The 27,996-nt window shown below is 42.3% G+C and overlaps 2 protein-coding genes across 3 annotated transcripts in view; both read right to left on the bottom strand.

Annotated features, from left to right (window-relative positions):
- Positions 1-27,996, bottom strand: part of prkcb (protein kinase C beta) — a 301,159-nt gene that overhangs the window by 104,995 nt on the left and 168,168 nt on the right. For both annotated transcript variants that reach the window (XM_023957696.1, XM_023957697.1), the window contains exons 4-7: positions 18,760-18,871; positions 18,524-18,652; positions 1,663-1,819; positions 566-700 (exon numbers count right to left, since the gene is read on the bottom strand). In XM_023957696.1, coding sequence (XP_023813464.1) covers positions 566-700; positions 1,663-1,819; positions 18,524-18,652; positions 18,760-18,871 — 533 coding nt within the window. The remainder of the gene's footprint in view (positions 1-565; positions 701-1,662; positions 1,820-18,523; positions 18,653-18,759; positions 18,872-27,996) is intronic.
- On the bottom strand, positions 11,187-13,485 carry LOC111947776 (general transcription factor II-I repeat domain-containing protein 2-like). Its single transcript, XM_023957699.1, has 2 exons — positions 12,269-13,485; positions 11,187-12,010 (listed from the first exon to the last, which is right to left on the bottom strand). The coding sequence occupies exons 1-2, from the start codon at positions 13,359-13,361 to the stop codon at positions 11,496-11,498; spliced, it is 1,608 nt and encodes a 535-aa protein (XP_023813467.1). The 5' UTR covers positions 13,362-13,485; the 3' UTR covers positions 11,187-11,495.

The following is a 27,996-nucleotide window of genomic DNA, read 5'->3' as shown; positions in this document are numbered from 1 at the left end:
AGTGTTGCTTCTCTTTTGAGAGATCTTTTATTCGGCAAAAAGAATTAACATGCAGTAATTTACAATAAATAGTCGTTCATGCTTTCATTTGGACACGTATTGTATCAGATTATTATGGGAATCAAAAATGTATGTGCAGACTTACACCTAAGAGGATAAATTATGTGAAAAAGATCTGAAAATGTGAAGCAAAATAAGAACCTGAATGAGAATCCCAAGCATAAGCTTTCAAGTTTTGGCTCATGCCTGGTGGTGGGAGCAAGAATGAGACTTTTTAAGTCACAAAATGTTGGCATCTCATGAAAAAACCCTGACAAGGCAGTCAGCAAAAAAAACAAAAAAAACAGGAGATGGAGAGATAGAGGCACATGAGAGAGAGTAGAGATGAAGGAGCAAAGATAAAGAGATGGAATAGAGGTGCCCTGGCACAGACTATAACCAGAAGAAAAAGAGATTTCTCCTATAGAGTGGGGGAAAACGAGGTCACCTTTACTCCTCCTCCTTCTCTGGTTTTGTTGTTTTACCAATTTCCCTCCAACTTTACTTCCTGCCCCTTTCAAATTACCATCCATCCACTCCTTGTTTTTGGAGCTCAGAGATGCCAAAGGACAGTGATCCCATGAAGTCATTGCGGCTGGTCAGGTCCCAGTCCCACACCTCCACCGACAGGCGGCGGTCCTTATCGTACTCCTTCAGATGGCTGGGAGAGACACAAAGACATTTAGGAGACAAAGGTTTACAACAATCTTTTATTAGGGAACATTAACTTTAAATGTTCTATATTCCTTAAGATATTGTTTTTAATCAGTGTGCTACAGTACACTAGTGTCCATAAGAGAGGGCCAGATGTGCAGTGGAAACCGATTCAGTTTGACCTTATTGGTCTAAAATACATTTATCTTTGCGAGGATATCAGCTCTGCGTTCATCTAAAAAGTCCCAGGTTTCACACAGAGTAGTTAGGGATATGAAAGATCATTAAAGGCTTTTTTCTTTGTGCTTATTTGATTTCTATTCAAGACACTTTGGTAAGAGTGACTGTGCCACGATTTTGCTGCTACTTTGGCCAATTGCTCTCATTTTAGAAAAAGTTCCACCCCATTAAACTTTCTCTACCAAGCATTCTTTGGGGCTTCATCATATATGTCATGAATCAAACCAATCAGATGTGGTTGTGCCGACATGACTCATATAGTCTCTCAGTTCCAACCAAAAAAACAACAGCTAAAGATTGTGTTTAGCGGTGTAGCTTCCCACGGGATCTGGTGTCAGAAAAATGCAAACTTTTGGCCCAAATTGTTGGCTCAAAAAAGGTTAAAAAGTCATTGGCCACACACATTTGCTCATTTTCTATGGAAATTCACAAAAAAAATCTCGGCATTTATTTTTCTGAACTGCATGAATTTGTCCTGTTTTTACAGATGTTGTGCATTTATCCCTAAACTGGTCTAAATGTTTCAATCTTCCTTTCTGCAGCTAAAGCTCAGAGAACACTGCAGTGCAGATCTTACAAAGAGAAGAAGCCAGATGATGTTTTCTTTTAATTGAATGGTTAAACACACTCGCAAGAACAGTGGGTTAGGTCTTGGAAGCCTACACTTAGTAAGGCTCAGCGATAAGAGGGATAAAAGAGAAGATAATATTTTGCAGAAAAAAGTCTTACAATTTGAAGGTCTCGTTCCAGGTGGGGTTGAGGCAGCACTTAATAGTTTTGGTCTTCTGTTTGCTCTCACTTCGAGGATCCGGGATCAGTTTCAGCTTCACATAGGGGTCTGACAGACCATTGGGATCCATGGGAACCAGATTACGAGCCTCTTTGACTGAAACAGATAGAATGAGTGTGGGAAAAAAAAAGGAATCGTGAACAAAGAAACCACATTTTCTCTTTTTTCCAGTAAAATAAATGCATTTTTAACCATTTAAAACAAAGTACATGTGTTCATCTATCCATTTACGTGAGAAAAATAATGAAATTCCAGATTTATTACACAGGTATAACAAAAACAAAAGTAATACAGACAGCTGTTAAGTTGAGGTCCATTTTTTTGCAATATGCACAAAAAAGATATTTGGAATAAGCTACTACAAAGTTCAATAGTTTATTCTTCATTTCTATCGAAATATTTTTTTTTTTTTCCTCTTTCAGCTCTTCCCATCAGGGGTCGCCACAGCGAAACATCCAGTATGTGCGGATGATTCGCATGGATACCTTGGCAATGTTGTACGCCGGGTGCCCTTCCTAATGCAACCCTCTCCATTTAGCCGGGCTTGGGACCGGCACAGCAGTAGAGAAGGGAATAGAGAGCAGCCTGGATTTAAACCCTGGTTTCACGGACGGAAGGCACCGTAACCCAGCACGAGCTAAACCAGCTCCCTAATGAAATATTTTATTACCACACGCAAATAATTGGATGTATGCAGTGAAGCAGATTTTTTTGTAACACTTTTTGCAGAATGTTTGGACTTAAGCTATGCATAAATGTGAAAGGTTGCACTGATACATCATAACAGTGGTGAGTTGTTAGAATAAATTTGTACATACGTTATCCCATATTTACTCAGAACTTTTGTACTGTTTTGTTATCATATATGATAAAGTGTGTTCATTGTTTTTCTGCGAGGAATGTGATCCTGGGAATGCAGTAAAAGATTTTGTATTGACCCAGCGGCAGCTGTTCACCTTAAATCTGCAATAAATGGACCTAATCTACAGCGGTGAACAAGGGATGTTTTGATTAGCTTCCTGACGATGTCAAGAAATGTTTAGATTAGTTTCCTAACTTTTGTAAACCGTGTGTGTGTGTATATATTTGTACCCCTTACCTTTTAGAAATAAATGTCACATTTTGTATTTTAGGAAACACCCAGATTCTAATAAAGGTGGGAGCAGATCTTTGCAAAACTCAGAGCAAACTAGTGCATTGTCTGAGTACAAGCTTTTACTTTGCTCTCCACATGAAAGGAATTCCTCGAGTCCGCGTCCTTTCTTTTGGCATACATATAGTTGAGAAATGTTGGTTTGTTGAAATGTTGAAGTGTTTGTCTTTAACATGAGTTAAAGACAAAATAAAGGCAACCCCACCCCCTTCCTGTGACCCATTTGTTAGCTATCTGTTTACATGCTCTCCTGTTAGCTTACAGCCCTTTTACCCACAACTTAACATTACCAGTGCAACAACAAAAATCGAGAGTACTCAATACTTGAGTTATCCATCTGTACAGTACTGAACCAGAAGCCAGCTCAGACAACGAAAACAAGGATCTACATGGATCCAGTCATCTACAAGTGCATGCATCAGACAGGAGCAGAGCAGGGAGGCCTGCCCACCGTATTTTCTATATTATGAATATGATCTTTTTCCAACAACATTTTTCTGTCTGCTCATGATTCTCAATGATTTGAATAAAGAAAATACAATTTTGAGCGTAATTTCCTGTATACATGCCCTCTATCATCAGAAAAATGTTACAGAACATGTTAAAAACACTAAAACCTTCTCATCAGAGTGAGTCTTTAAGAGTGAGTGGAAATCATATCCACAGTCATTTACTTCACGGTGAACCAGAGGGTCCTTTCAGATTGTTGCCTCTAATTATATTTTATTTATAGCTCCATCGCATTGAAGTTTCATTCATGTTTCATTTTTATATAATTTTATAGTTGAAAGTCTCTGAAACCAGCATGCCAGATACTAATCTCTGCCTCAGGTTTGTGTCACTTTATTAATAATCCACTGAGTTCAACACAATTGTCGATGAAAAGCTTTCTAGTTTCACTTAATAAAAGCCATGTTTGGAAAATTGACGGGCTGGTTTTACTGATCTGTGATGTCACTGAGTACCTGACTACCTGATTGGCCCATTTTGTGTGTAAGAATAAGGTTTAAGGTCAATAAAAAAAAAATCGTATTGACTTTGGAAATGTATACGCCATCGAATCCTCTTACGCACATACACGTTTACCAAAAAGTATTGGCTCACCTGCCTTGATTCACATATGAACTGAAGTGCCATCCCACTCCTAACCAATAATGTGATGCCACCCACCTTTTGCAGCTATTACAGCTTCAACTCTTCTGGGAAGGCTGTCCACAAGGTTGAGAGAATGGAATTTTCCAAAATGTTTTGGTATCCTAAATCATTCAGAGTTCCTTTCACTGGAACTAAGGGGCAAACCCCAAGTCCTGAAAAACAACCCCACACCATAATTCCTCATCCACCAAATTTCACACTAGGCAAAATGCTGTCCAAAATGTACCAGTCTCTCGGCAACCTCCAAATCTAGACTTGTTTATCAGATTGCCAGACAGAAAAGCGTGATTTATCACTACAGAGAACGCGTCTCCACTGCTCTAGAATCCTTTGGCGGCGTGGTTTATACCACTGCATCTGACGCTTTGTGTTGCACTTGGTGATGTGGGGCTTGGATGCAGCAGCACGGCCATGGAAACCCATTTCATGAACCTCACTGTGTACTATACGTGGGCTAATCTGAAGGTCACATGAAGTTTGGAGCTCTGTAGCAATTGCCCGTGCAGAAAGTCGGTGACTCTGCACTTCTCCATCATTTTACGTGGCCTAATATTTCGTGGCTGAGTTGCTGTTGTGCTGTTGTTCCCAAACTCATCTATTTCGCTATAATAAAGCTGACAGTTGACTGCGGTATATTTAGGAGCAAGGAAATTTCACAACTTGATTTGTTGCACAAGTGCCATCCTATTGCAGTTCCATACTGGAATTTACTGAGCTCCTGAAAGTGGCCCATTCTTTCATAAATGTTTGTGAAAACAGTCTGCATGCCTGAGTGCTTGATTTTATGCATCTGTGGCCAGGCCAAGTGATTAGGACACGTGATTCTGATCATTTGGATGGGTGAGCAAATACTTGGTAAAAAAGTGTAATTTTAAAATATTTTTACCGAATAATACTTTAAATAATTCTTATTGTCATGAAAAATTACTGAGTAAATATTTGCTGCAGCGAAAAAACTGGATCAAGTGAGTGTGACATCACCCATAGAAAACACCTTCCTACATCCTGCTCCAGACTAGTGATGTGGTAGTTTTTTGCTACACTGACGTTGCCACATCGGAACCAGTCAGATGGTCAGAGTAAACATTACTATGGCAATATTTATTTTGATGTTTCACAAAAATGTCATGCATAGACAAAACCGCATATATTGAAATATGTGCAGTGTTTTGCATAATTTTGTGTGTTCTTACAAATCAGTATGTTGTACTTGTGAGTCTTAGTTATTTCAAAGACTTACAATGACATGGAGCAACAGGTAAGTGTGTTTGCGTTGGCTGAAGTCAGTGTGAGCAAACGCTAGAAATTACCAGCGCACCTGAATGCGGCAACAGTGAGCTCTTAATGAAACCACAAAAGTGCGGAAATTCCATGCAGCCCCTGAATGCACCTGGTGAATGTGGCTAATTATTCTGCACAATAAAGTCTGAATTTAATGTTTAAACCAACTCTGGGATGGATGTTTGTGGAAGCCAAGTGGGGGAAAGAGCAGACATTTAAAAGTTATGGTTGCGAGTTTGAATAGTTTTTCTACCCGCCAAATTGAGTATGACCTGCATTTGGTTGGTGGGTGGGTTTTAATTTAAAGGCCTTTCCATATTTATGCTAATATATTACCTTTGGCACACCAGAACGATTTTCTTACACGATATTAGTTATTTTCACAGTTCTTCCCCGAAAGTAAGACAACTCAATCTCTGAGGCACCAGCTTTCGTCCTTGTGGGTGCCGCCCATTTTATGGCGTCAACCGGCCTCTGCAGCATGTCTGCATTTCACAAACAAACAACATCCAAACTTGCAAAGATGGATGTACAGATTGTGTATTTAAAATAAAAGCGTTTAGCCCAGTATTTTTTAACCTTTTTTGAGCCAAGGCGCACTTTATCCTTGACAAAAATCCCGCAGCACAGCAGCATCCAAATAATTAAAAAAGGAGAAATTCCATAGTCTTTGTCTATCCTCAGAGAGGTTAACCACAGCACAGTGCCAGTATAAAACTCTTAGCAGAGTCGGCCAATGAATAATAGATGTATCCTGTTAAAGTGACCATCAAATATTGGCTAAAGAGATCCGTAAAGGGAGAAGCTAGCAAAACAGTCTCAGAGGACACTTGCTGTAGAACAGAACAAGACGTGAATGTTTTTGTGGTTGAGTAAAGGGGTAGGGGAGGCCTCTAGGACTGATAATTGTGAGGATACAGCAATGGCCGTTGGTCATGCACCCTTTTTTGCTTTCAGCTGTAACCCTTGTGCTATCTTAGGCATTTTAACGTTGGGAGTTGGGTCATTTAGACCCACTAGACAGTGCGCTGAACCATTTTTCTTCAATGATTTGTGAACTTCACTGGTGTGCATGGATTACATAAAATCTTTCCACTAGGGTTGTGCCGATGGACGATATCATCGTCCATCGTGATGGATGACTGACATCCCGATGGAGAGACACCATCGTGATGCCACGCCCCTGCCACGTTGCGAGTCGACGCCATAAGCCGCGGTTACATGTACAAAATATCTTGATGGGATCAATGGTCGGATTAGAATCCAACCGTGTACATGGGCCCAGAAAAATGTTTTCAGAATATAAAAACGTTCACTAAGGTCACAATTTCGGTCGGAATTAATCATTCGCACATGCGCAGTTGGGTTTGAAAACCGGAAGGGGATACAACTTCCGCCGAGCGGCTTTTTTTCCAAACTTTATTGAATGTAACAATTCAATACAAAACAATGTTAAACAGCGCTGAGCGGCTATATACATTGACATGTCAGCTCGGTAAAATACGAGACGATCTTCTAAACGTGCTATTAATAATGTTACGGTTATTATGAAACACCTGTACGCTCATCATTTGAATTTTAATCCGTGTGGTCAGTGCTTTTTCTGAACGTAGTCAGGATTAGCAGTATGCTAACACGGGCTAACAACATTAGCTTTGGGTGGCGCTGCATGCTGTGAATAACATCAGCCTTTATTTAGTCGGGACACGGCTGGAAACACAAATCCACGTCATTGTTTGAATGTTTTCTAAGGACTGAGCGACATTTCTGCTTTGAAGCTCAAACCGCTGTGTGTGTGTGTGCTGACGATCCGAGCTGTGCTCAGACACACACTTTTAGACCCGGTTCTGAGTTCGGTTGCTTGTACCCCTAGAGCTGCGGGACGGATCGCAGTCTTAAATCTCCCACACATACCGCTCATGTAACAAAGCACCCCCCCCGTTCCCATAAAACACAAAGCTGTAAATCCGCGCTCCGCCGGTCCACTTCACTAGTCAAGTGCGGGAGCGGACTACTTTTTTATTTTGTTTGTTACTTTTTTTGTTAAAGTCACTTCCCTCAGTTTATAGTGGATCATCGCGGATTAGTCATTAGTTGGGAAATAAAATAAAACGTAAAGTAAAATATCGAATAGCAGATATATAAGAACGAAAAATGTAAAAATAGCGCCCCCCCCCCCTCCGACGATGTCATCGTTCATCCCGATGGCTGACTGCATACATCGTCAACGGCCAATTTAGGGGACATCGCCCAACCCTACTTTCCACCTATAACCACCTTTGTCATGGTAGGGAGAACACGTCATTGTAAGGGTGGGGTCATCTAAAATAGCACAAGGGTTAAAGGGTTTTTGGATTAACTGTCTGAATCCCTGTTGCCTGCAAATGTGCTGCTAATCTGAGATTAGGGGTAGTGATGGGAATACCAGCTCTTCTTAGAGAACTGGCAGTTTTGGATTGGCTAGCAAAAAAAGAAACAGCTCTTTTAGCTCCAAAATGGCTCTTTAGATCAGTGTTTTTCAACCAGTGTGCTGCGGCACACTAGTGTGCCGTGGGAGATGGTCAAGTGTGCCGTGGGAACTTGTCCTCATTACCTGATTTAACAACATTTTCCATCTCCAGGATTTCAGCTCTTAGTTCATCCAAACAGGTCCTGATAAAACACTACGAAATTAGCTATATGAAAGATCATAAAATACTTTTTTCTTCGTGTTTATTTGATTCTATTAAAAACATTTTGATAAGAATGACAGTGCCGCGATTTAGCAGCAACTAAAGCCGTTTTCTGAAAAGTCCCGCCCCTTTAACTGTCTCCACCAATCATTCTTGGATTCTTAATCACATGTCATCAGTCTGACCAATCAGAAGTGGTTAAAGTCTTCACTTCCTTGCTCTGAATTCTGCTGATAAAGTCGCTCAGTTCTTACAAAAATACAAGCTAAAGCTCGTCTTTAGCGGTGTAACTTTCCACAGAATCCGGTGTCAGACCGTGGAACAAGTGAACAAAACAATGAAGCTCAGAGACGCGAGTCTCTGCGTTCGGCCGATTATTTAACTACATCTCCCATGATGCATTGGGTTAAAAGTGACAGCGTGAGCGTGTCGGCGCACAACGAGTCTCTCCTCTTAACGTCTTGAAACAACAGCAAACACAAATCAAAAAGTTTTTAAATCTTCTAACTTAGCTTTTATTACATCTATTAGAAAAAACAGCTGCAACTTCCAGCTTTTTCTGCCACAATTATCACAAAAATGCATGTGAGATCATGGAGGGACTGTGGATCAATACAGACTGTTTTAATTTTATTTTTTTAAAATATTTTTTTAATGCTGGTGTGCCGCGGGATTTTTGTCAAGGTTAAAATGTGCCATGGCTCAAAAAAGGATGAAAAATACTGCTTTAGATTGTTTTGTTGCTTTTTTATTGTCAACAGCTATATAACAGTATGCACAAAATGCATAACCAATGTAAAAAATGTGCTTTGATTCAAGTGTATGATAAGTATGTAACATTATTCATTACAGGTAAAATGTTCAAAATAAATTGTAAAAAAAAACAAACAAAAAAAAACAGCTATTCACAATTCAACTTTTAACTACAGTACACAAAAGAGTTGAGATTTTTCTTTTTTAAACAAATTTGAGGCAAAACAACACAAAACACTGCAATCACATCATAAAGTACAAATTAAAATGGGCAAAATAAAATGGTTCAAATTTAAAAAAAAAATTTATTCACAGCAAAGGTTGGCATTTAAAAGTGACTTTGAGGAAATGAACGGGTTTCATCTGTCAGTGTTGATCTAGCCTGTTTTGGAGAAGGTTCTCTCAGCTTTCTGTGCATTTTGGATGTGGAGCCGGTTCTAGATGGAACTATGTTCCTGCAGACTCTACAGGCTTCCTTTCTTTGTATTATAAGTAAAAGTGTAACGGTTCCAGATTTTTGCTTCTTTTTCAAGCCTCACTCATTTTCTTTACGTACTTTACGTTTGTTTTTTTTTATGTAGTTTGTTGTCTTTGCACCTGGTGCTCTCTCTGTCTCCCTCATACTCGGTTCACTACAGCTGCTGCACGTGTAACGACCCCCTGTGCGCACTCAGCACAACCCCCTCTCCCAACTTCCCAGGGCTCAGCCGAGACCATAGGCCGTAAATATAGTATGAACCTTGTATGAAGCCAAATGAACCTTGCATTTGGTCTGTACACAAACTGCTGTCAAGGTGTTAGCAGGTTAATAACTGCACTACAGTGCTGCATAGTACCTGGGGGGTAATCCAAAAAGCAGGTTATGTGAGTTACTACGGTACGTTTGTGGCTAAGGAAGAAGATAACCTTAACTTTTGGTTCCAAAAATAGAGGTATGTTTCAGGCGATGTCAAGCTGCCATAACAACTCATGCTCTGAACATAACCTGGTCTGAAGCAGTTTTTTTTTTTTACTTTATTGTTATTAGTTTATGTTACATGAAAACAAAACACAAACCATCTTCCAAAATCCTGTTACATTAGAACACTTCCAAAATACACGAGAATGGTCTACATTTACATCTCCACATTCACGCCAACAGCTCTGATTTGTTTTTAACCCTTGTGCTATCTTAGACGACCCCATCCTTGCATTGACATGTTCTCCCTACCATGACAAAGGTGGATAAAGGTGGAAAGATTTCATGTAATCCATGGACACCAGTGAGGTTCACAAATCATTGAAAAAAGGTTCAGCGCATTGTCTATTGCAGTGTTTTTCAACCAGTGTGCCGCGGCACACTAGTGTGTGCCGTGGGAGATGGTCAAGTGTGCCGTGGAAAATTGCCCTCATTAACTGATCTAAAAACATTTCCCATCTCCAGGATTTCAGCTCTGTGTTCATCCAAACAGGCCCTGAGAAAACACTGAGGAGTTAGGAATATAAAAGATCGTAAAATACTTTTTCTTTGCGTTTATTTTATTTTATTAAAGATATTTTGATAAGAATGACCGTACCGTGATTCAGCTGCAGCTCCGGCTGTATTTGGGAAAAGTCCCGTCCCTTTGACTGTCTCCACCAATCATTCTTGAGGGGCTTAATCACATGTCATCAGTCTGACCAATCAGAAGTGGTTAAAGTCTTCACTTCCTTGTCCCGATTTAGCTCGTAAAGTCGCTCAGTTCTAACAGAAATACCAGCTAAAGCTTGTCTTTAGCGGTGTAGCTTTCCACAGAATCCGGTATCAGACCGTGGAACAAGTGAACAAAACAATGAAGCTCCGAAAACCGATCTTCGGCCGTTTTATGCACTACATTTCCCATGATGCATTGGGTTGTGAGAGTGACAGCGCAAAAGGAGATCTGTTGTTAAACGTCTTGAAACTAACGAACACACAAACTGTTTTTAAATCTTCTAACTTAACTTTTATTGCATCTTTTAGAAAAAAACAGCTGCAGTTTCCAGCTTTTTCTGTAACAATTATCTCAAAAATGCATGTGAGATTGTGGAGGGGCTGTAGATCAATACAGACTATGAGTTTCTCCTTTTTTTTTAATTTTTGGATGCTGGTGTGCCGCGGGATTTTTTTTAAGGTTAAAGTGTGCCGTGGCTCAGAAAAGGTTGAAAAACACTGGTCTAGATGACCCAACTCCCAATGTTAAAGTGCCTATGATAGCACAAGGGTTAAGTGTGTTTTTTTTGTCCAAATGTGTTTAGTAATCTTGCTCTTTCACTGTGTTTTGCCAAGCTATTTTGTCCTACTATGTGTAACCCTTATCCCTTGTGCTATCTTAGATGACCCCACCCTTACTTTGACGTGTTCTCCCTACCATGACAAAGGTGGATAAAGGTGAAGAGGATTTCATATAATCCATGGACACCAGTGAATATCACAAATCATTGAAGACAAAAGGTTCAGCGCACTGTCTAGTGCAAGGGTGCCCAAACTTTTTTCCTCAAAGGGCCAAAATCTAAATGTGATCGTGGACCGTGGGCCAAATACAACACGTTTTTTGTATGTCATTAAATAAAAGCAGAAAACAAAGAATATGCTTTAATGTGTTTATTTTGATTCTGTATTCATCAAGGTAACACACAAAAATAAACATTCTTTCAAACCATTAAACATAACAGCAAGGCCTCATTGGCAATTTTCAACTAAAAAACAAAAACAAACTAAAACAAACTTTTTTCCAATGAAAACAGCAAACTGCGATCCTTAATGAGAGACATGGAGCTGGTCTTTTGACTTAATCAGTGACTGAATGTTGGGCTGCAGCTTACTCACTGATAGTGTTAGTATGTCTTGCAAGTGTGAGTCTGTGAGGGTCCCCCTGAGTTTGATCTTGTTCAGGTTCATGAGACTAAATGTTTGCTCACAAATGTAGGTGCTGCCAAACAGAGATAGCATCACTTGTGCATTTTTTCTCATCTGTGGGTATCTTTGTTTTGACACATGTGGATAAAAATCCCTCAAGGGTAGTGATACAAATTTGCGTCTTAGCTCTGTGTCACATTGAAACTCAATCAACTCCATCTGCAAATGCTCTGGAACTGAGTCGGGACTCACGCTGAAGGGCTGAGAAAAAAGCTCCATGTCACCTGCAGTTTTCTTTAAGTCCACAAAGCGCAAATCAAACTCCTTATTTAAGTTGCTGAGAAGTTCTCCATATTCTGGCAACCTGTCCACCTCCACATTCACGTCTCTCAGGCTGGGGAAGTGTGCAAAGTTTCCTGAAGAGACAAAGTCAAATAAGAATGCGTCCATTAGTATAATTAGCACTACTATGAGGTACATAAGCTACAGGACACAAAAGACAACAGAGCAATGAAAGCAAACCCACAAAGACAAACAGTTACGTTTTCTGTCAAACAGGCGTAAGCACCACGGACAGCGACACATCACAGCGACTGACACACATGGAGCAGCACGTGTTACAATCACAAATAACAAACAGCCAAAAGTCTGTGTGCAGCATGTTAATGACTTACCTGCTGAAAAATGCCGGCAGAGTAGTTGCAGCTTCATTTGGAAAGCCTTGATGTGGTCAAACAGCTCCGTTATGATCTGTTCTTTGCCTTGAAGTTTAACATTCAGATTGTTGAGCAGGTCGGTGATGTCCACCATAAAGGCCACGTCGAAAATCCATCTTTTATCAGTGGGGATTTGTGTGTCCCTGCTCGCACTCGACAGAAACTCCGCGATAAGTTGGCGCAACTCAAAAAATCTTTTGAGCACAGTCCCCCTGCTCAGCCAGCGCACCTCCTGATGGTAAAGAATATCTTTGTATTGCGCATCAACTTCATCCAAAAATGCTCTGAACTGGCGGTGTGAGAGTGCCTTTGAGCGGATGCAGTTAATGATTTTAACGACATCGCGCACGACGTCTGCCAGTCCGATCGTCTTTGCACACAGCTGTTCCTGGTGCAGGATGCAGTGGTATTGCGCTACCTTTCCCCCACACTCTGAAACTTTTTGGGAAATGAGAGCAGTGAGGCCAGCTTTTTTCCCAATCATGGCAGGTGCACCATCAGTTGTTATTCCAACCATTTTGTCCCAACTCAAGTTATATTTGTCCAGGACTCTTGAAACCGCCGCAAACAAATCTTCGCCTTTTGTCGTCCCTCGCAGCGTCTCAAGTCCCGCCAACTCCTGTGTTATTTCCATGTCAGCGTTAATTCCCCGAACAAAAACCAAAAGCTGCGCTGAATCAGAAATGTCTGTGCTCTCATCACATGCCAGTGAGAAAGCAACAAAGTCTCTTGACTTTACTGTTAACTGATCTCTAATGTCCCGAGACAAATCTTCAACGCGGCGGGTCACTGTGTTGCGCGAGAGGCTAATTTGGGAAAAAACTCTTTCTTGGGAAGAGCACATTATTGAAGCAGCTGTGGACAGGCACTCCTTAACAAAATCTCCCGTTGAAAACGATCTCCCACTCTTTGCAATTAGCGCCGAAATTTCGTAGCTGGCCCGTGTGGCGCAGTCTTGTGCTGTCGAGGGCCTCGTGAGGGTGGCTTGCTGTGACCGAAGTTTCGATAGCATCTCGCTCGATTTTTTCTTTGTATCTGGAGAAGACCGCATGTTTAGTTTCGTAGTGGCGACGTATATTGTACTCTTTCAGTACAGCCACGGATTGCTGGCAAATAAGACAAACAGCCTTAGAAGAGATTTCTGCAAAAAAATAATCATCCTCCCACTTTTGTTTAAAATGCCTCTTATCCGTGTGCCACTGCCGTTGTCGTTCCATCTTAACAAACTGAAAAAGTCTTAGAGTCGTAAATCTTCTCCAAAATGTAAGGATTGCCCTATGGTGCGGTGCGCTTTATGTGTTTGTGAGACTTCGGTAAAGAGGACGTGAGAGAGGACAGCACAAGAACGGTATGCAGAGCAGTGAGGACATAAAAGAAGACACTCAGTGCATGGGGTTGAGAGGGTGTGGCAGCGGTGGGCAGCAAAGGTGCTAACAGCGCCATCTGGAGAACAAAAGTAAATTACAGTCATAGACTTTTCACCATCATAGACAATGGATGTGAGGTTAAGGGGTTTTACAAAAACACGGCGGCTTGCGCAGCCACGACTCGGCGGGCCAGAAGAAAACCTTTGGCGGGCCAGATTTTGCCCGCGGGCCCCACTTTGGGCATCCCTGGTCTAGTGGGTCTAGATGACCCAACTCCCAACGTTAAAGTGCCTGGGATAGCACAAGGTTTACTAGAGCAGTGTTTAGGGTCATTGTCTATCCAGCCCCAGTGCAACTTCAACTTTGTCACTGATTCTTGAACATTGTTTGTAAGAATCTGCTGGTACTGACTGGAATCCATGCGACCTTCAACTTTGACAAGATTTCCAGTACCTGCACTGGCCACACAGCTCCAAAGCATGATGGAACCGCCACCACATTTTACTGTGGGTAGTAAGTGTTTGTCTTGGAATGCTGTGTTCTTTGTTCGTCAAGCATACCGCTCCTTGTTACCTCCAAATAACTCCATTTTAGTTTCATCAGTCCACAGCACCTTATTCCAAAATGAGGCTGGCTTATCCAAATGTGCTTTAGCATACCTCAAGTAACTCTGTTTGTGGAATATGCGCAGAAAAGGTTTCTTCCGCATTACACTTCCATACAGCATCTCCTTGTGCAAAGTGTGCTGAATGGTTGTACGATCCAAAGTGACACCATCTGCAGCCTCAAGTTGTAGGTCTTTGGAGCTGGTCTGTGGGTTGAGTTTGATTGTTCTCACCTGTCTTCGCCTATGCCTAGCTGAGATTTCTGCAAAGGCCTTTCTGAGCCCTTTGCTTGAACTGTGCCTGTGGTCTTCCATTTCCCCACTATATTTTTAACAAACTATATTCCTCACAGTGGAGAAACTGTAGACAAAGACATTTCACGTCAAAGTCAATCCCATTTAGAAGGAGAATCGGTCAGCATTAAGCCCACTTTGTTAAGGTCATTAACAGTTCTGTAAACAGCTTTTTTTGTTGTTGTTTTTCAATAAATAGAAAAACAGCAGCAAAAATTGAGCACAGTCTATTACGAGAGTCAGTTCCTTTGTTTGCTTTTTTTCCACAGACTAAAAAAAACAACTAGCCTTTGAGGTGTGACATGAAGCACTTTTATTCTGAAACTCTCTGATTTTGGGTCAAGTACGCAAAGGGAAGCACGTCAAGGTCCAGATTTAACATCTCACATTATTTTCCCCTGCCAGAGCATTCCTGATGACCACGACTGCTGCTCTGCCATTGTCTCTGACCTCTGATCTCCCAGGCTGGGAGGTGAGGGTAAATACAACATATCAATAAGGTGTCATTCCCCCCCATAGGCAGTTGCTTTGATTAAACCTACAATTAGTGTCATTGGGTCAAAAGCATCAGCTGTTTCTACCACTTCTTCTGTAAATGCAGCTTGTATCAACTCAGAGCGAAAGAGCGGTCCAACACTGCCTCCCTGTGCTCATACAGAGTTACGGCCACTGCCTGTCACCTGCTGGAGATTGCTATGGAGTGATATTTCTGCCACTACGTTGCACACAAAACTTTCTAAGTTGCAAATGAAAAATTAAATATTTCCTTTTCAAATGTATTGTTTTTTGCTTTCAATTTTTATTTTGGTGTCAGAAACGTTTTTTTTTTCAGTTTTCAAAAAATATTTTTGCATTTGCAAAACACATGTTTTCGCATGTGTTGGATCACATCTTGCTTTTTTCGTATCTTTGATTTTGCTGACTACTCTGAGCGCGAATTAGCATGATATAACTGCCACAGCCCAAAAAGTTTTCACATGCGTTGTGAGTCATCTCACTTTTTTCCTATCTTTGATTTTGCTGAGATAAGTTTCAGTTTAGCGTGACAATGCTGCCATCAAACAGCCTGCTAATTGGTCCAGACTCCAACCAATCAGGTGTCTCTGTCTCATATTGACGGTGCTTGGAAGCAGACATGGACTTTGGACTTTGAGTCAGTTCTGTTCCAACGGGATTCTGCCATTTTTAACCATCCTGACCCGTTTCTCTCAGAGTAAAGTCAGGAAGGAGCAACAAAGCAGCTAAGATAAAACCGTGTTTTGTATTTATTTATGTCAGTGTAGAGACCAACGTGTTTAAAATGTCTGCAGCAGAAAGAAACGTCCGAGCTCCAACTCTATCCAGCAGGAAGTAACACTTTTTAAGATTTGTATATGAACTATTGTTTTATTTGAGTCAATAAATGTTAAAATATTAAGAGAAAATTGCAATTTTTTCATGACAAACGCTCACGAGTTCTAAAACATAAGACACTGTGAAAACTAACATAAAAGTTAAAAATGCTTCTTCTGTTAAATACATTGAGTCTGCTTTGGTGAGCCATCATTCTTTTGCTTATCACTGCTATTAATCTATTCCAAAACGATTCTGCAGCATAAAATACTATGTGCTTTAAATCTTTTATTGTTTTGTTTTAACAAACATATCTAAAAAAGAAATCAAACTTTTTAGAAATAATTTGCACTGCAGGATTTACAGATCACACACGGGCCTGTTGATTTAATGTCATCAGCTAAACTTAAACTAAATTTTGTTTGACAGTTTCAGGAGATCCTCAGCCATACATTCACAAAAATGACTTAATAAAATTTAATCAATGCTAAAAAAGAAAGAAAGAAAGAATTATTGTTAAAATGATTAAAAAAAATGAAAATGTAGTCATCCAAAGAGACAAAATTGAGGGTAAAAAGAGCTGGTTCAGCTCTCGAGCCTCTGTAGCAGACGCCATGTTAGATTAATATCGTGATTTTATTGGTTAGAATCTGGACTAATCAGCTGGCTGTTTGATGGCAGCGTTGTCAGCTAAACTGAAACTAATGTCAGCAAAGTCAAAGATAGGAAAAAAGTGAAATGACACACAATGCACGCAAAAACATGTGTTCTGCAAGCGCAAAAATAGTTTTTGAAAAAAAAAAATTTTGAAAGCAAAAAAAAAAAATTGAATAGCAAATAATTAAAATTTTCATTTGCAACTTAAAAATTTTTGTTTGCAACGCAGTAGCAGAAATACCACTCCACAGATTGCTGCGTAAACAGAAACACAACGACTAATGTGAACAAAACCACAACTCAGAGTTGCATTTGCTGATGTGAAAGGCTAAGCTGACTGAAATGCAAATATATATATGGTTTTATACAATATATAGTTTTTTTCTGTAATGTAGCTCAATGGGATTTGGGCTTTTGCTGCTGTCATAGTAGAAGACATGATAAGCGTAACTTCTCCTGTTTCCCCTTGATGAAAATAAGAAAAATATAGGGCCCAGGAGGCCTGATCAGGCTGCCCCCCAACGCCACAGTAGTTCTCTTTCGGAACACCACCTCATATCCCGGGAGCCGCCATAGCGAACGTGATCGCTCTAGCCCCATGGGCCGTGCGACCGACTGTCTAGGGTGTACCTGCCTTTACTCAACAATAGACAGGACAGCCTCCAGAAACCCTGTTACCCTGTTGTTCAATCGATCCAGGATGCATATTTTACCGCTGTTCCTGAAAACGTCACCTGCCCAAAGTTGAGTCGCTGACTGGTTGATGCCATGTGGCAACCTCGCCAGAGTTTGGATTTTTGGCCCGCTGCGGCACGCCACCCAAATTGCGCCATTGAAATTGCGCTGCTGCCAGATCTTTGCGCTGTGCCCTTCACTCAAATCGCACTGCTGTACTTCAGTTTGCTCCTGCACCATTGACTTAACATTAAAACTAGCCAACTCTGCCGCACGGATCGTGTTCAATGTGAACGTAGGTTCAAAAATATTATTAATATATGATAAATACACTGAACTAATATAATTCTCATAAAAGCAAACTTCAATGTGTGTTTTCTTTCTTCACTTTCGCACATAAATAGACGGAAAAATACTTATCTATAGCTTTAAAGCATATATATTAAACTCCCTCAATTTTATTCATCTGTCCTACAGTGTGAACCAGTGTTTTATTTTGAAAGCCCCTAAAGAGATAATTGACACATTTTAAAAACATGATCTTTTAAGCATCTGTTTTTATTTTTACTTCTTTGAGGAAAAATCAGAACTAGCAGTTTTTGAAAAAAAAATCAGTTTTATCACTGCAAGCAAATGATGCAAAATACAATAGGTGTTTTCTTTCTTCCTGTCTGCGTGCATGTAATTAAGATTACAATGATCCCCCCCTTATGATGTATAAAGCAACAAAGCAGCATAAAAAAACCAGAAAAATTTCAAAGCTTCCTTTTCCCCCCAAAAAATAGCATTCATCCGTCCTACAGTGCTTTATTTTGTCAAAGTCAAAAAAAGGACATTGGACACAATTAGATTTAAAAACTGTCTTCTTTTAAAATTTGTTAATTAAGTAAATCAAGAATAAAGGTTTTAGCAAATATATATATTGAGGGCTGTCTTATATCAGCCCTCAAAAATAAAACCCCTTTACAGTTTATAGCATACCTTTCATCAAACTAATCTTTGAAAAATGTTGTCAAACAAGTGAAACAGCATGTGATTCAAATCCCAAAGCATATTGAAAAATGCTGCAAAGGCGTTCAAGCTTTATCCACCTCAACTATTTTGTAAATTAAGCTAATTTCCTTTTGAATTTAGAGACTATATCCATAGATGTTGTCATGGGTTCAAGCAAAATCCAAAGCTGAGCCCTGAGTTCCAGCAGTGTCCTTCAGCTTCAGTATCCAACAGTAGAGGGAGACAAAAAGCCAACTTTGACCAACTCTCTGAGATAGCCTGAAGACTCACTGGTGACGGTGAGAACATTAGTCTTGACCTCGGCGGTGATCTGGATGCGACCTCTTCTCTCTGTGTGGTCTGTTCCACACAGGCTGGGCACATTGGCCACGCAGCGCTTGTGGATGTTCATCATGCAGTCTGTAGAAACAGTAAAAAGTTTATTGATGACATTTCCGGAAATTTAACATGAAAAGGGATGATTAAAAACGACAAAAAAGGAAAATCTGGAAAGAGGCAACACTTACGGTCACATCTCATGCCTTGGTGAATGAGGCCATACAGCAGAGAGCCACAGTGGTCACAGAAGGTGGGGCTGGAGTAGGTGTGGATCTTGAACTTGTGCTTTGCCCTTGGATCCTGCAGGCAATAAAAGGGATTAAACAGAGTTCTATCAATGTATATACAAGGTATTAATCTTATATTTATCAATAATTTCACATGTTTGATAAATTATTGCATTTTTTACCAGTATTTAAAACAAATTACATTTTCTGTCAAATAACATTGTGCTATTAGGCTGATCAGATTTTTTATGATTCACTCCATAACTTATGTTAAACACTGTAAAGCCCACTATATTATAAAATTGACTAAACAATTTACATTTTTTGAATTATGCTTTTTAAACCCTTGTATACCTTGTCTACAACATAATTTTACGATATCATTTTTTAATGAGATCTAGATGGTGTCAGTTATGAGTCTTTGGGTGATTTGGTAAGTTTTGTTCACAACAATGTTACCGGTAGTTTAAGATGCAACAATATTGAGATCAGTGTTCTGGAAAAAGCACTTTATTTACCCACTGAATCATATTTGATACACACATTTTCAATGCAATTCAATTTTATTTACATAGCCTAATATTACAGCAATAGTCGTCTCAATGGGCTTCATACTGGTAATTATATAAGAACATAAAATCATAATGAAAAAAATTAAATGGCTAAACTAAACTAAACAGACTAAGCTAAATTAAGAATCCCTGCTCTTAGACCCTCCTTCTCGGTTAGCAAAAACTCCTAAAAAAAAGGGATTCCGGAAAAAAAAGAAGAAACCTCAGGGATGTCCGTATGAAGGCGGTATCCTCTCCCAGGACTCTTAGAGAAGAATTACAACAAAGCAATGTGTTGTAATTGTATTATAGAGATTTAATTATCAAAAAATGTTACATTTTTTCAATACAGTGAGTTGTCATTTAAAAAAAATTAATAGAAAGAAACAAGTAATTTTTACTTTAAATTTCAGAAAATTAGCTAAACTTTTCCTGCCAAAAGTGTTTTTGCGGTTTTATGGAAACAGCCACTGAAATGAGCAGGGAAAGCCTTCTACTGCCCCTAGTGGAATAATGAGGGACTACAGTGCAGACAACATGGCCAAATCATGTACAAAGGGTTTTTAGAGAAAGTCTGGATCATGCAAATGAAATAGGGGTCTCAGAAATGTGTATGGTTACACAGGGTTGATTTAATTTTGCACTGCTTTATAAAACTATTGGCCTCTAGAGACCATCAGGATAAAGATTTCAACAATACAATATGAAAATGATAAATTGTCGTTTTGTTGCAGGTAAAGAGGCTTAGCTGAGAAATCTTGTGAAAAAACAAAAAAAAAGGATAATCAAAGTTGTAAACTTTTGGAATTACACTCAATTGTCCTTGCTGCTTTAAAAGTAATTTAGCTGATTTTCTTTCTATTTTGGAACTAAATAATCACAGAAGGCATGTGCATTACTGTAATACGTCAACTGTCAGGTATTCTTTGAAATAATAAATGTGGAATTTTTAAATATTCTTTTAAATAATGACTTATGGTGCTTTGTTTATAAACATTTAGAGTACTTGTACGAGCAAGCCTGAGCTCCACCTAAGACTCCCACTCAGATCATCTTTTGTTCGCAGTGGTCTTTTAATTGTGATTATTCTGTTTTTAGCCAAATAAAAAAAAAAACATGTTTTCTAGGACATAGTTTCTGCTGAGCAGTAATAGTACATTAGAAACTCAGATTTGAAATGTGAGTGGGATCATTGTCACTGAGCCACCATATCCCCACTTCCTGTCATCCATCTGTTATATGCTCTCCTGCTACCTTACAGCACCTCACACCCAACTTAACATTACCGGTGCAACAAAAATGGTGAACAATATTGGAGCATATTCTACCGGAACACAAGATGATTATAGGATGTTGGAAAAAAGATACCAAAAATTTTAATGCAGCTGTGTTAAATCTCAACTTTACCTCAGCGCCTATCACAAAAACATCTCCACAGACTGAACTTCGACTCAGAAAGCTGTATTTCCTTTCCATCCTCTTAGTTTTTTGTCTTTTTCAGACTCAGCTAGAACACCAACCAGAGTCCTAATATTTCTATGCAACTGCATCCATTAAATACTTCTTATTAAATTTGGATGATATGTTAAAGCATATCCACAGGCAATTTTATTTTACTTTTTTTATGGGTTCACAACCGGTGTAACCCTTGTGCTATCCTAGGCACTTTAACATTGGGAGTTGGGTCATCTAAACTAAAGGGAAGATCGGGCCTAAAAAATCCAACCCGACCCGACACTGGCCCGCGGGCATTAAAGCCGAACCTGGCCCGAACCCGACCAATTACTTTCATTTTCAGGCCCAAGCCCGAAGCAAACCCGAAATTTCAACTTATCCCATAGTATTTTTGGCAGAAAAAAACGCAAGATTTCTTAAGGTTAAAATATCTACTTATTTTTATGATCATGATAAATGCATTTGCACAACGAAATAACGCTGGAACACAGAAGTGGCCAGACAAAGATAGTGAGAGATCTTGATGCGCACTCGCTTAATTACGCAGAGAAATACTGCAGCCGCGGCGGTGCGTGTTTGCCTTTTCCGTTCCCCTGTCTTAAGTTTATCCTTGACTTCTTGCTGCTCCATATCGAGGATACATAAACAAAATAGATGCTCGGGCTCGGGGTCCGCGGCAGGCGGCTCGGGCTCGGGGTCCGCGGCAGGCGGCTCGGGCTCGGGGTCCGCGGCAGGCGGCTCGGCGTCGGGGTCCGCGGCAGGCGGCTCGGCGTCGGGGTCCGCGGCAGGCGGCTCGGCGTCGGGGTCCGCGGCAGGCGGCTCGGCGTCGGGGTCCGCGGCAGGCGGCTCGGCGTCGGGGTCCGCGGCAGGCGGCTCGGCGTCGGGGTCCGCGGCAGGCGGCTCGGAGTCGGGGTCCGCGACAGGCGGCTCGGCGTCGGGGTCCGCGGCAGGCGGCTCGGCGTCAGGGTTCGCGGCAGGCGGCTCGGCGTCAGGGTCCGCGGCAGGCGGCTCGGAGACAGGGTCCGCTGCAGGCGGCTCGGAGACAGGGTCCGCTGCAGGCGGCTGGGGCTCGGGGTCCGCGGCAGGCGGCTCGGGTTGGGGGTCCGCGGCAGGAACGGATCGAGGTGCGTCCGGCAACCTCCTCGGAGCCGGAACGGGTCGTGGTGGACCCAGCACAGTCCTCGGAGCCGGAACGGGACGGGGTGCATCCGGGACCCTCCTAGGAGCCGGAACGGGACAGGGTGCCTCCGGGACCCTCCTAGGAGCCGGAACGGGACGGGGTGCCTCCGGGACCCTCCTAGGAGCCGGAACGGGACGGGGTGCCTCCGGGTTCACCTCCGGGACCAGGGCGGGACGTCGAGAAGGGCGGCGGCGATGACGGCGGCCCCCTCTTACAGCCAGTCGACTCCCATTGAAGAAGGAGGCTGGGGGCTGACCCTCCAAAGTCCACTGGGGCTCGACCCCCACCTCCTCCAGGTAAGGGTCCTCCCACAGCCACAGGTCCTGGTCCAGAGGGTCCAGGAAGGCCCGTGGCTGGAGAATGTCCAGCTCCATCCAGGAGTTTGGGGAGGGCTTGCGGTGAGGGCGGCGGTGACGTGGTCGACCCCCCCTTACGGCCAGGCGACTCCCCTTGAAGTCCCTGTAGACCTGGGAAGAGCCAGAGGTCCAGGAGACAGGTCCCCTCTGCTGGGTACTGGTAAGGCTGGTCCATAATGTCACAGTGGGGAAAGGGATCACTGAACTACAAAAACCCATCAGGACACATGTCCCATAATGCATTGTTTTGTAGTCTGTAGGGCAGCTTTCAGTCAGTTCAGTACTAAATTTCCAGCTGCGTTCGCTCAGGTTGGTGCCTTGCTCCCACCCCTTTCTCGTGATATTTTTGTTTTGATTGACAGGTGATTTTAGAGCGAAAACAAAAATATACGTCTCACACCAGGTGATCTGTGCAGCGTTGCGTCCATCTGGGTGATCTCAAATTATTGTGCATCTTGGCTGCACCTATTTGGTGTCGTCAACATGAATTTCCATCCCCTAATGTTTACATACATTTAAGTATTGTTTGAAACTGTGAAATGACCGAAAGGTTACTACGGTAATCACTTTGTTTCTAAAAACTTTTTTTTATTCTAAATGTATGGTATTTTGTTTACTATTTGTACTGTCATGACAGCGATGGTGCTGTCAGTTTACCTTCTTGTTGCATCTTCAAAAGGGCAGAATAAAATGTGACACTAAATTTGAAACAGCACATTGTAATTTCTGCATCTAATATTAAAGTACTTATTCGTAATACAGTGGAAATTAGTAGATTTGGTTAGCATGTTGATTTAAGGTATGCGCCCCTAAATTTTCTGGTTGTGCCCCTAAAATTTTCAGTTGGGGGCCACAGTGCTCCTAGTGAAAAAAGTTAGTCTGGAGCCCTGGCTTATTTAGAGTTTTGTTGGGAAGACCAAAGAGAAGAGCATTACAATAGTCATTACAATATATTTATTAAAAAAGTCAGCGAAAGAGAAGCCCCGCCCGACCCGACCTGAATTTCGGGTCGGGTTCTGACTCGGCTTCTGGCTTAAGATCTTACATCTAATTAAGATCTTACATCTAATCTAAACCCACTAAACAGTGCGCTGAACCTTTTTTCTTCAATGATTTGTGAACCTCACTGGTGTCCATGGATTACATGAAATCTTTCCACCTTAATCCACCTTTGTCATGGTAGGGAGAACACGTCAATGTAAGGGTGGGGTCATCTAAGATAGCACAAGGGTTAATCAATAAATTCAAGCATTTTAAGGAGTAAAAATGAACTTAGTATAGCACTGAAAATTCTAAAAATTGTTTTTCTTCTTCAGATACAGAAAACCCAGCATGTGAAAGCAGAAGTAAACCTAAAAAACAAAACAAAAAAAGAGTTTTGACAGTTGTGTGTGTAAATGACATCTGCAACCACATCTCAGTGGGAATCCACACCTGCCTCTGTGGTTGCACTGATGGCCACTGCGAGGCTGCTTACTCATGCGTAGGTGGGTGCACACGCCCACACATCCACCTCAGGCGTGCAGCAGCGCAGGCACTCCTCGCTGCACAACTTACAAAAGCTTCCACCGAGGTAATCCATTTTAGTTATTTTTGACATCTGGATATTCACGACTCATCTCATGAGCTGAGAGAATGAGATGATTACTTTCTTCCTTTCCTCCACACCTGTCCTAGAAAATAATGCTCCAATTAGGCTGCTAGTGCCGGAATTATACCCACCTTTCCCGGAGGTCCCTTCAGTCCTGTGTGCGTATTGCATAACTGTTTTGCATGTTTTACTCTGGTGGTTCCTTGCTTTTCTCAAGGACAATTTCTGTTTGTATTGTGGATTTTTCTGTTCTTTTTAGAGAAAAAAAAAAGTAATAACGAGCAGCAGGGAGAGGGATGAGGGCTGCCAGCTTCTTCATGAGCGACTGGGATTGAAAATATTTGTCTTCGACGCCAGAAAACACAGACATTGTGTGTCTGCCTCCAACCTTAAGCTGCATTCACACTGAACACAATTTGCGTGTCAGGAGCAGCCAGTTTAAATGTTAAGTCAATAGTACATGTCATCTGTGGTACTGCAGCACGATTTAAATGTCCAATCAACCAATCAGTGACTTTGCCATGGGCATGTGACTCCATCAGCAGGTAGAACACATGCAATGGTCAATGTGATCAATCCGATGGTTCTCATCCTGAACTTCCATCTATCCATCAATTCTTTTAACCCACTGTATCCCTTTCGGGGCAAGGGTGTTGCCAGAGCCTGTCCTGGCTACTGTTGGGCGAAGGCAGGTTTCTCTTCTTTGCTGGACAGGTTTCTAGTTGGTAGCAGGGCCCACGTGGATGGAGCGAGCAATGGCGGCCACCGGGAGGCGAGTTTGCCGGCAGACAGAGAGCCACTGTGCCATGCAGGAGGCAGCCTGTTTGGGCCTCCTGAACTTCCAGAAATTATTCTTATTTATCCATTCATTCATCTTCTTAACCTATTTTGTCCCTTTCAGAGTCACAGGGCTGCCGGAGCCTATTCCGGCCACTCATGGGCAAAGGCAGGGGACATCCTGGACAGGTCGCCAGTCTGTTGCAGTGCCACACATGACACACCCATGCACACTCACATTCACACCTAGGGACAATTTTGATTAACCAATTAACCTCTGAAGCATGTTCACGGAGACCTCCGAGAAAACCCACACATGCATGAAGAGAACATCCAAACTTCACACAGGAAGGTCCGCTATTGGTGTTTTGTTCCAGATCCCCCAGCCAGAAAATTATAAGTAAACAGGCACTTAATAATATTCGCAAAAATATTGAAAGCACATTTAAAATATCATCTCGCTCTATGCTGAAAGCTTTGTTTGTTTACAATAGAACTCGATATTTCTTCTTCGACAACCGTTTCCGGTATTTTAGATACTAGTTCTGCCCATGTCAAAATGATTTATTCCGATCAAAACTGTGGCATATGCAAACATTTGTTATAACCTGACGACGTTTTTCTGCCAATGTACACAGTTCAATTCTAATCCAATCTTTGATCAGATCAAAGACATTTTGCACATGTAACCGCAGCTCCTGTTATAGAACATTTGTTGGGTGAAGGTTTATAAAGATCCCTGCTCACCTAATGTTAGAAGTCAGAACTCTGTCTCCTCCTCTGGTATACGGCAGGGGCATCCCAAGAGTTCCAGCCATACTAAAACTCCCAGCAACCCCTAGCGCACACTTCCTGGAAGCCGCACACCTGACTCTCGTTCATTCATCGAACACAGAATTCTCAAGCTCTGCACTAAGTGAAACTGAGTGCGAAGTATTGTTTGTGCCACCTTGCCTTCATTATCGAGCGTTATACTGTATTTGGACCTGATCTTCTGTTTCCTGACCCTGTACCTCACTCTGTTTGCCTGCCGCCTGCCCAGACTCTCGCCCAGAGTTTCACTACCCTGTCTCTCCTCGAATAATCTTATACTGTTATCAACTGCCTGACCCTGATTTACCTTTGTGGACTTTTAGCTGAGCTAATAAACCTACTGCATTTGGATCCAGGCATCCCCTTGTTCTTGTGACAGGAAAGGCAGTTTGACAGGAGAGGTGGAGTTGTTGCCGGCTCAATACGAGGACCTGCGAGAGGCCTTTAATAAGCAGTGTGCCAAACAGCTCCCTCCACACCGGTCTTATCCCCACCCGATGACGGGTGTTCCCACTTTCTCAACATGAGTCTGATGCCATGCAGGCCTATATCCTATAGGAGTTAGCAAAGGGGCTCATCCGAACATCTACTTTTCCAGCCTCAGCCGGTTTCTTCTTTGTCAAGAAGAAAAATGGTGGTCTGAGGCTGTGTATCCACTACCGCAGCCTTAATGACGTGACTGTTAAATACCGTTAACTCCTGCCTCTGGTTCCTGCAGCTCTGGATCAGCTCCGCACAGCACACTTCTTCCCAAAACTGGACTGTTGAGTGCCTAGAACCTCATCCACATTTGAGCATGAAATGAATGGAAGACCACCTTTTCAACCAACTCAGGACATTACAAGAATCTGGTCATGCCCTTTGGTTTCTGTAATGCCCCCTCTGTGTTCCAGGCGTTTGTTAACGATGTCTGCTGCAACACTTCGTAGTCGTCTACATCAACAGCATCCTGATCTACTCAGGCACATTGGAGGAACATGTTGCGCATGCCCGGCGGCTGAGTTTTACAAGACCTCAGTTTCTTTTCTTGGTTAGGTGATCAGTGCTGGGGGCGTGGCGATTGACCAGGGCAAGATGGAGGCGGTGCTGCAGTGGCCTCAGCCGACCACAGTGAAGGAGCTGCAGCGGTTCCTCGGGTTTGCAAATTTCTACCGTAGTTTAATTAGCGGCTTCAGCATGCTAAAGGGCTCTCCCAAACACCTGCTCTGGACTCTGGCAGCCACGGAGGCATTCCAGATGCTGAAACAGCACTTTACCCAGGCGTCCATCCAATTTATGGTGAAGGTGGACGCCTGTAACACAGGGGTCGGAGCCGTTCTCTCACAGCGTTATGGTCAGTCAGCCAAGATGTTCCCGTGCACCTAGTTCTCCCGGAAACCTAACACCACAGGACGGAACTATGACGTCGGCGAGCGGGAACTGCTGGCCTTGAAGGAGGCATTTTCTCAGAATGGAGGCGTTGGCTTTAAGGGTCTGCTCAACCCTTTTTGTTCCTGACTAACCAAAAAGTAACCTTGAATATATTAAATCCGCCAAGCGGTTGAACCCACAAAAAGCATGTTGGCTCTATTCTTCTTACGCTTTCAGCTTTAGATGACCTATAACCCAGGCTCCAAGAACGGAAAAGAAGATGCTTTCTCATCTATACGAAACCTCTGAGGAGCAACCAGTCGCACCTGAACACTTCTTGCTTTCATTGCTGATCATGGTACCTGTACAGTGGGACATAATGACAAAGTTGGCGGAACAAAACACAACTGAGGCTCCACCTCCATCCTGTCCAGCTGAAAAGGTGAACGTCCCATCGGCAACAGGTTCTCAACCTTGTGCATGACTTTTTGCAGCCGGACAACAAGGTATGGCCAGCACACAAGCATTAACAACAAACTCTTTCTTTTGGCCCACACTGCAGGCTGATGTAGTCTAGTACGTGACCCGATGTGTATCCTGCCAAATGGCTAAGGCGCCTCGACAGCCTCCAGATGGACTCCTGCATCAACTGCCCATACCACGACGTCCCTGGTTGCACATTGCTGTGGACTTCATCACAGATCTACCCCGTTCAAGAGGTACCACTTTGCCTAAGCTTCCCACAGCACTGGAAACAGCAGAAAGACTGATAGACCACATGTTCGGGCACTATAGTCTCCTGGAGGACATCATGTCAGACTGTGGACCCCAGTTCACCTCATGTGTTAGGCACGAGATGGGCAAAGGTCAGGGCATTTATGTAGGTCTCAGCTCCAGCTACCATCCTCAGTCTAACGGCCAAGTAGAGCGCCTGAACCAGGAAATCATGCGGTTCCTCCACACGTGTTTTAGTCATCATCAGGAGGATTAGAGCCAATTCTTGGTTTGGGCCAAATACGCCCACAACTCCCTTAAGAAGGCGTCCATAGGGTTCTCTCCTTTTCAGTGTGTGCTGGGGGTGCAACCCCCGTTCTTTCCCTGGGCAGGAGAACGCACAGAGTTACC

The sequence above is a fragment of the Oryzias latipes genome, chromosome 8 (assembly GCF_002234675.1).
Source record: "Oryzias latipes chromosome 8, ASM223467v1".
NCBI classification, from domain to species: Eukaryota; Metazoa; Chordata; class Actinopteri; order Beloniformes; family Adrianichthyidae; genus Oryzias; species Oryzias latipes.
Note: the sequence above shows the minus strand (reverse complement) of the source record. Positions and strands in the feature narration are given on the sequence as shown.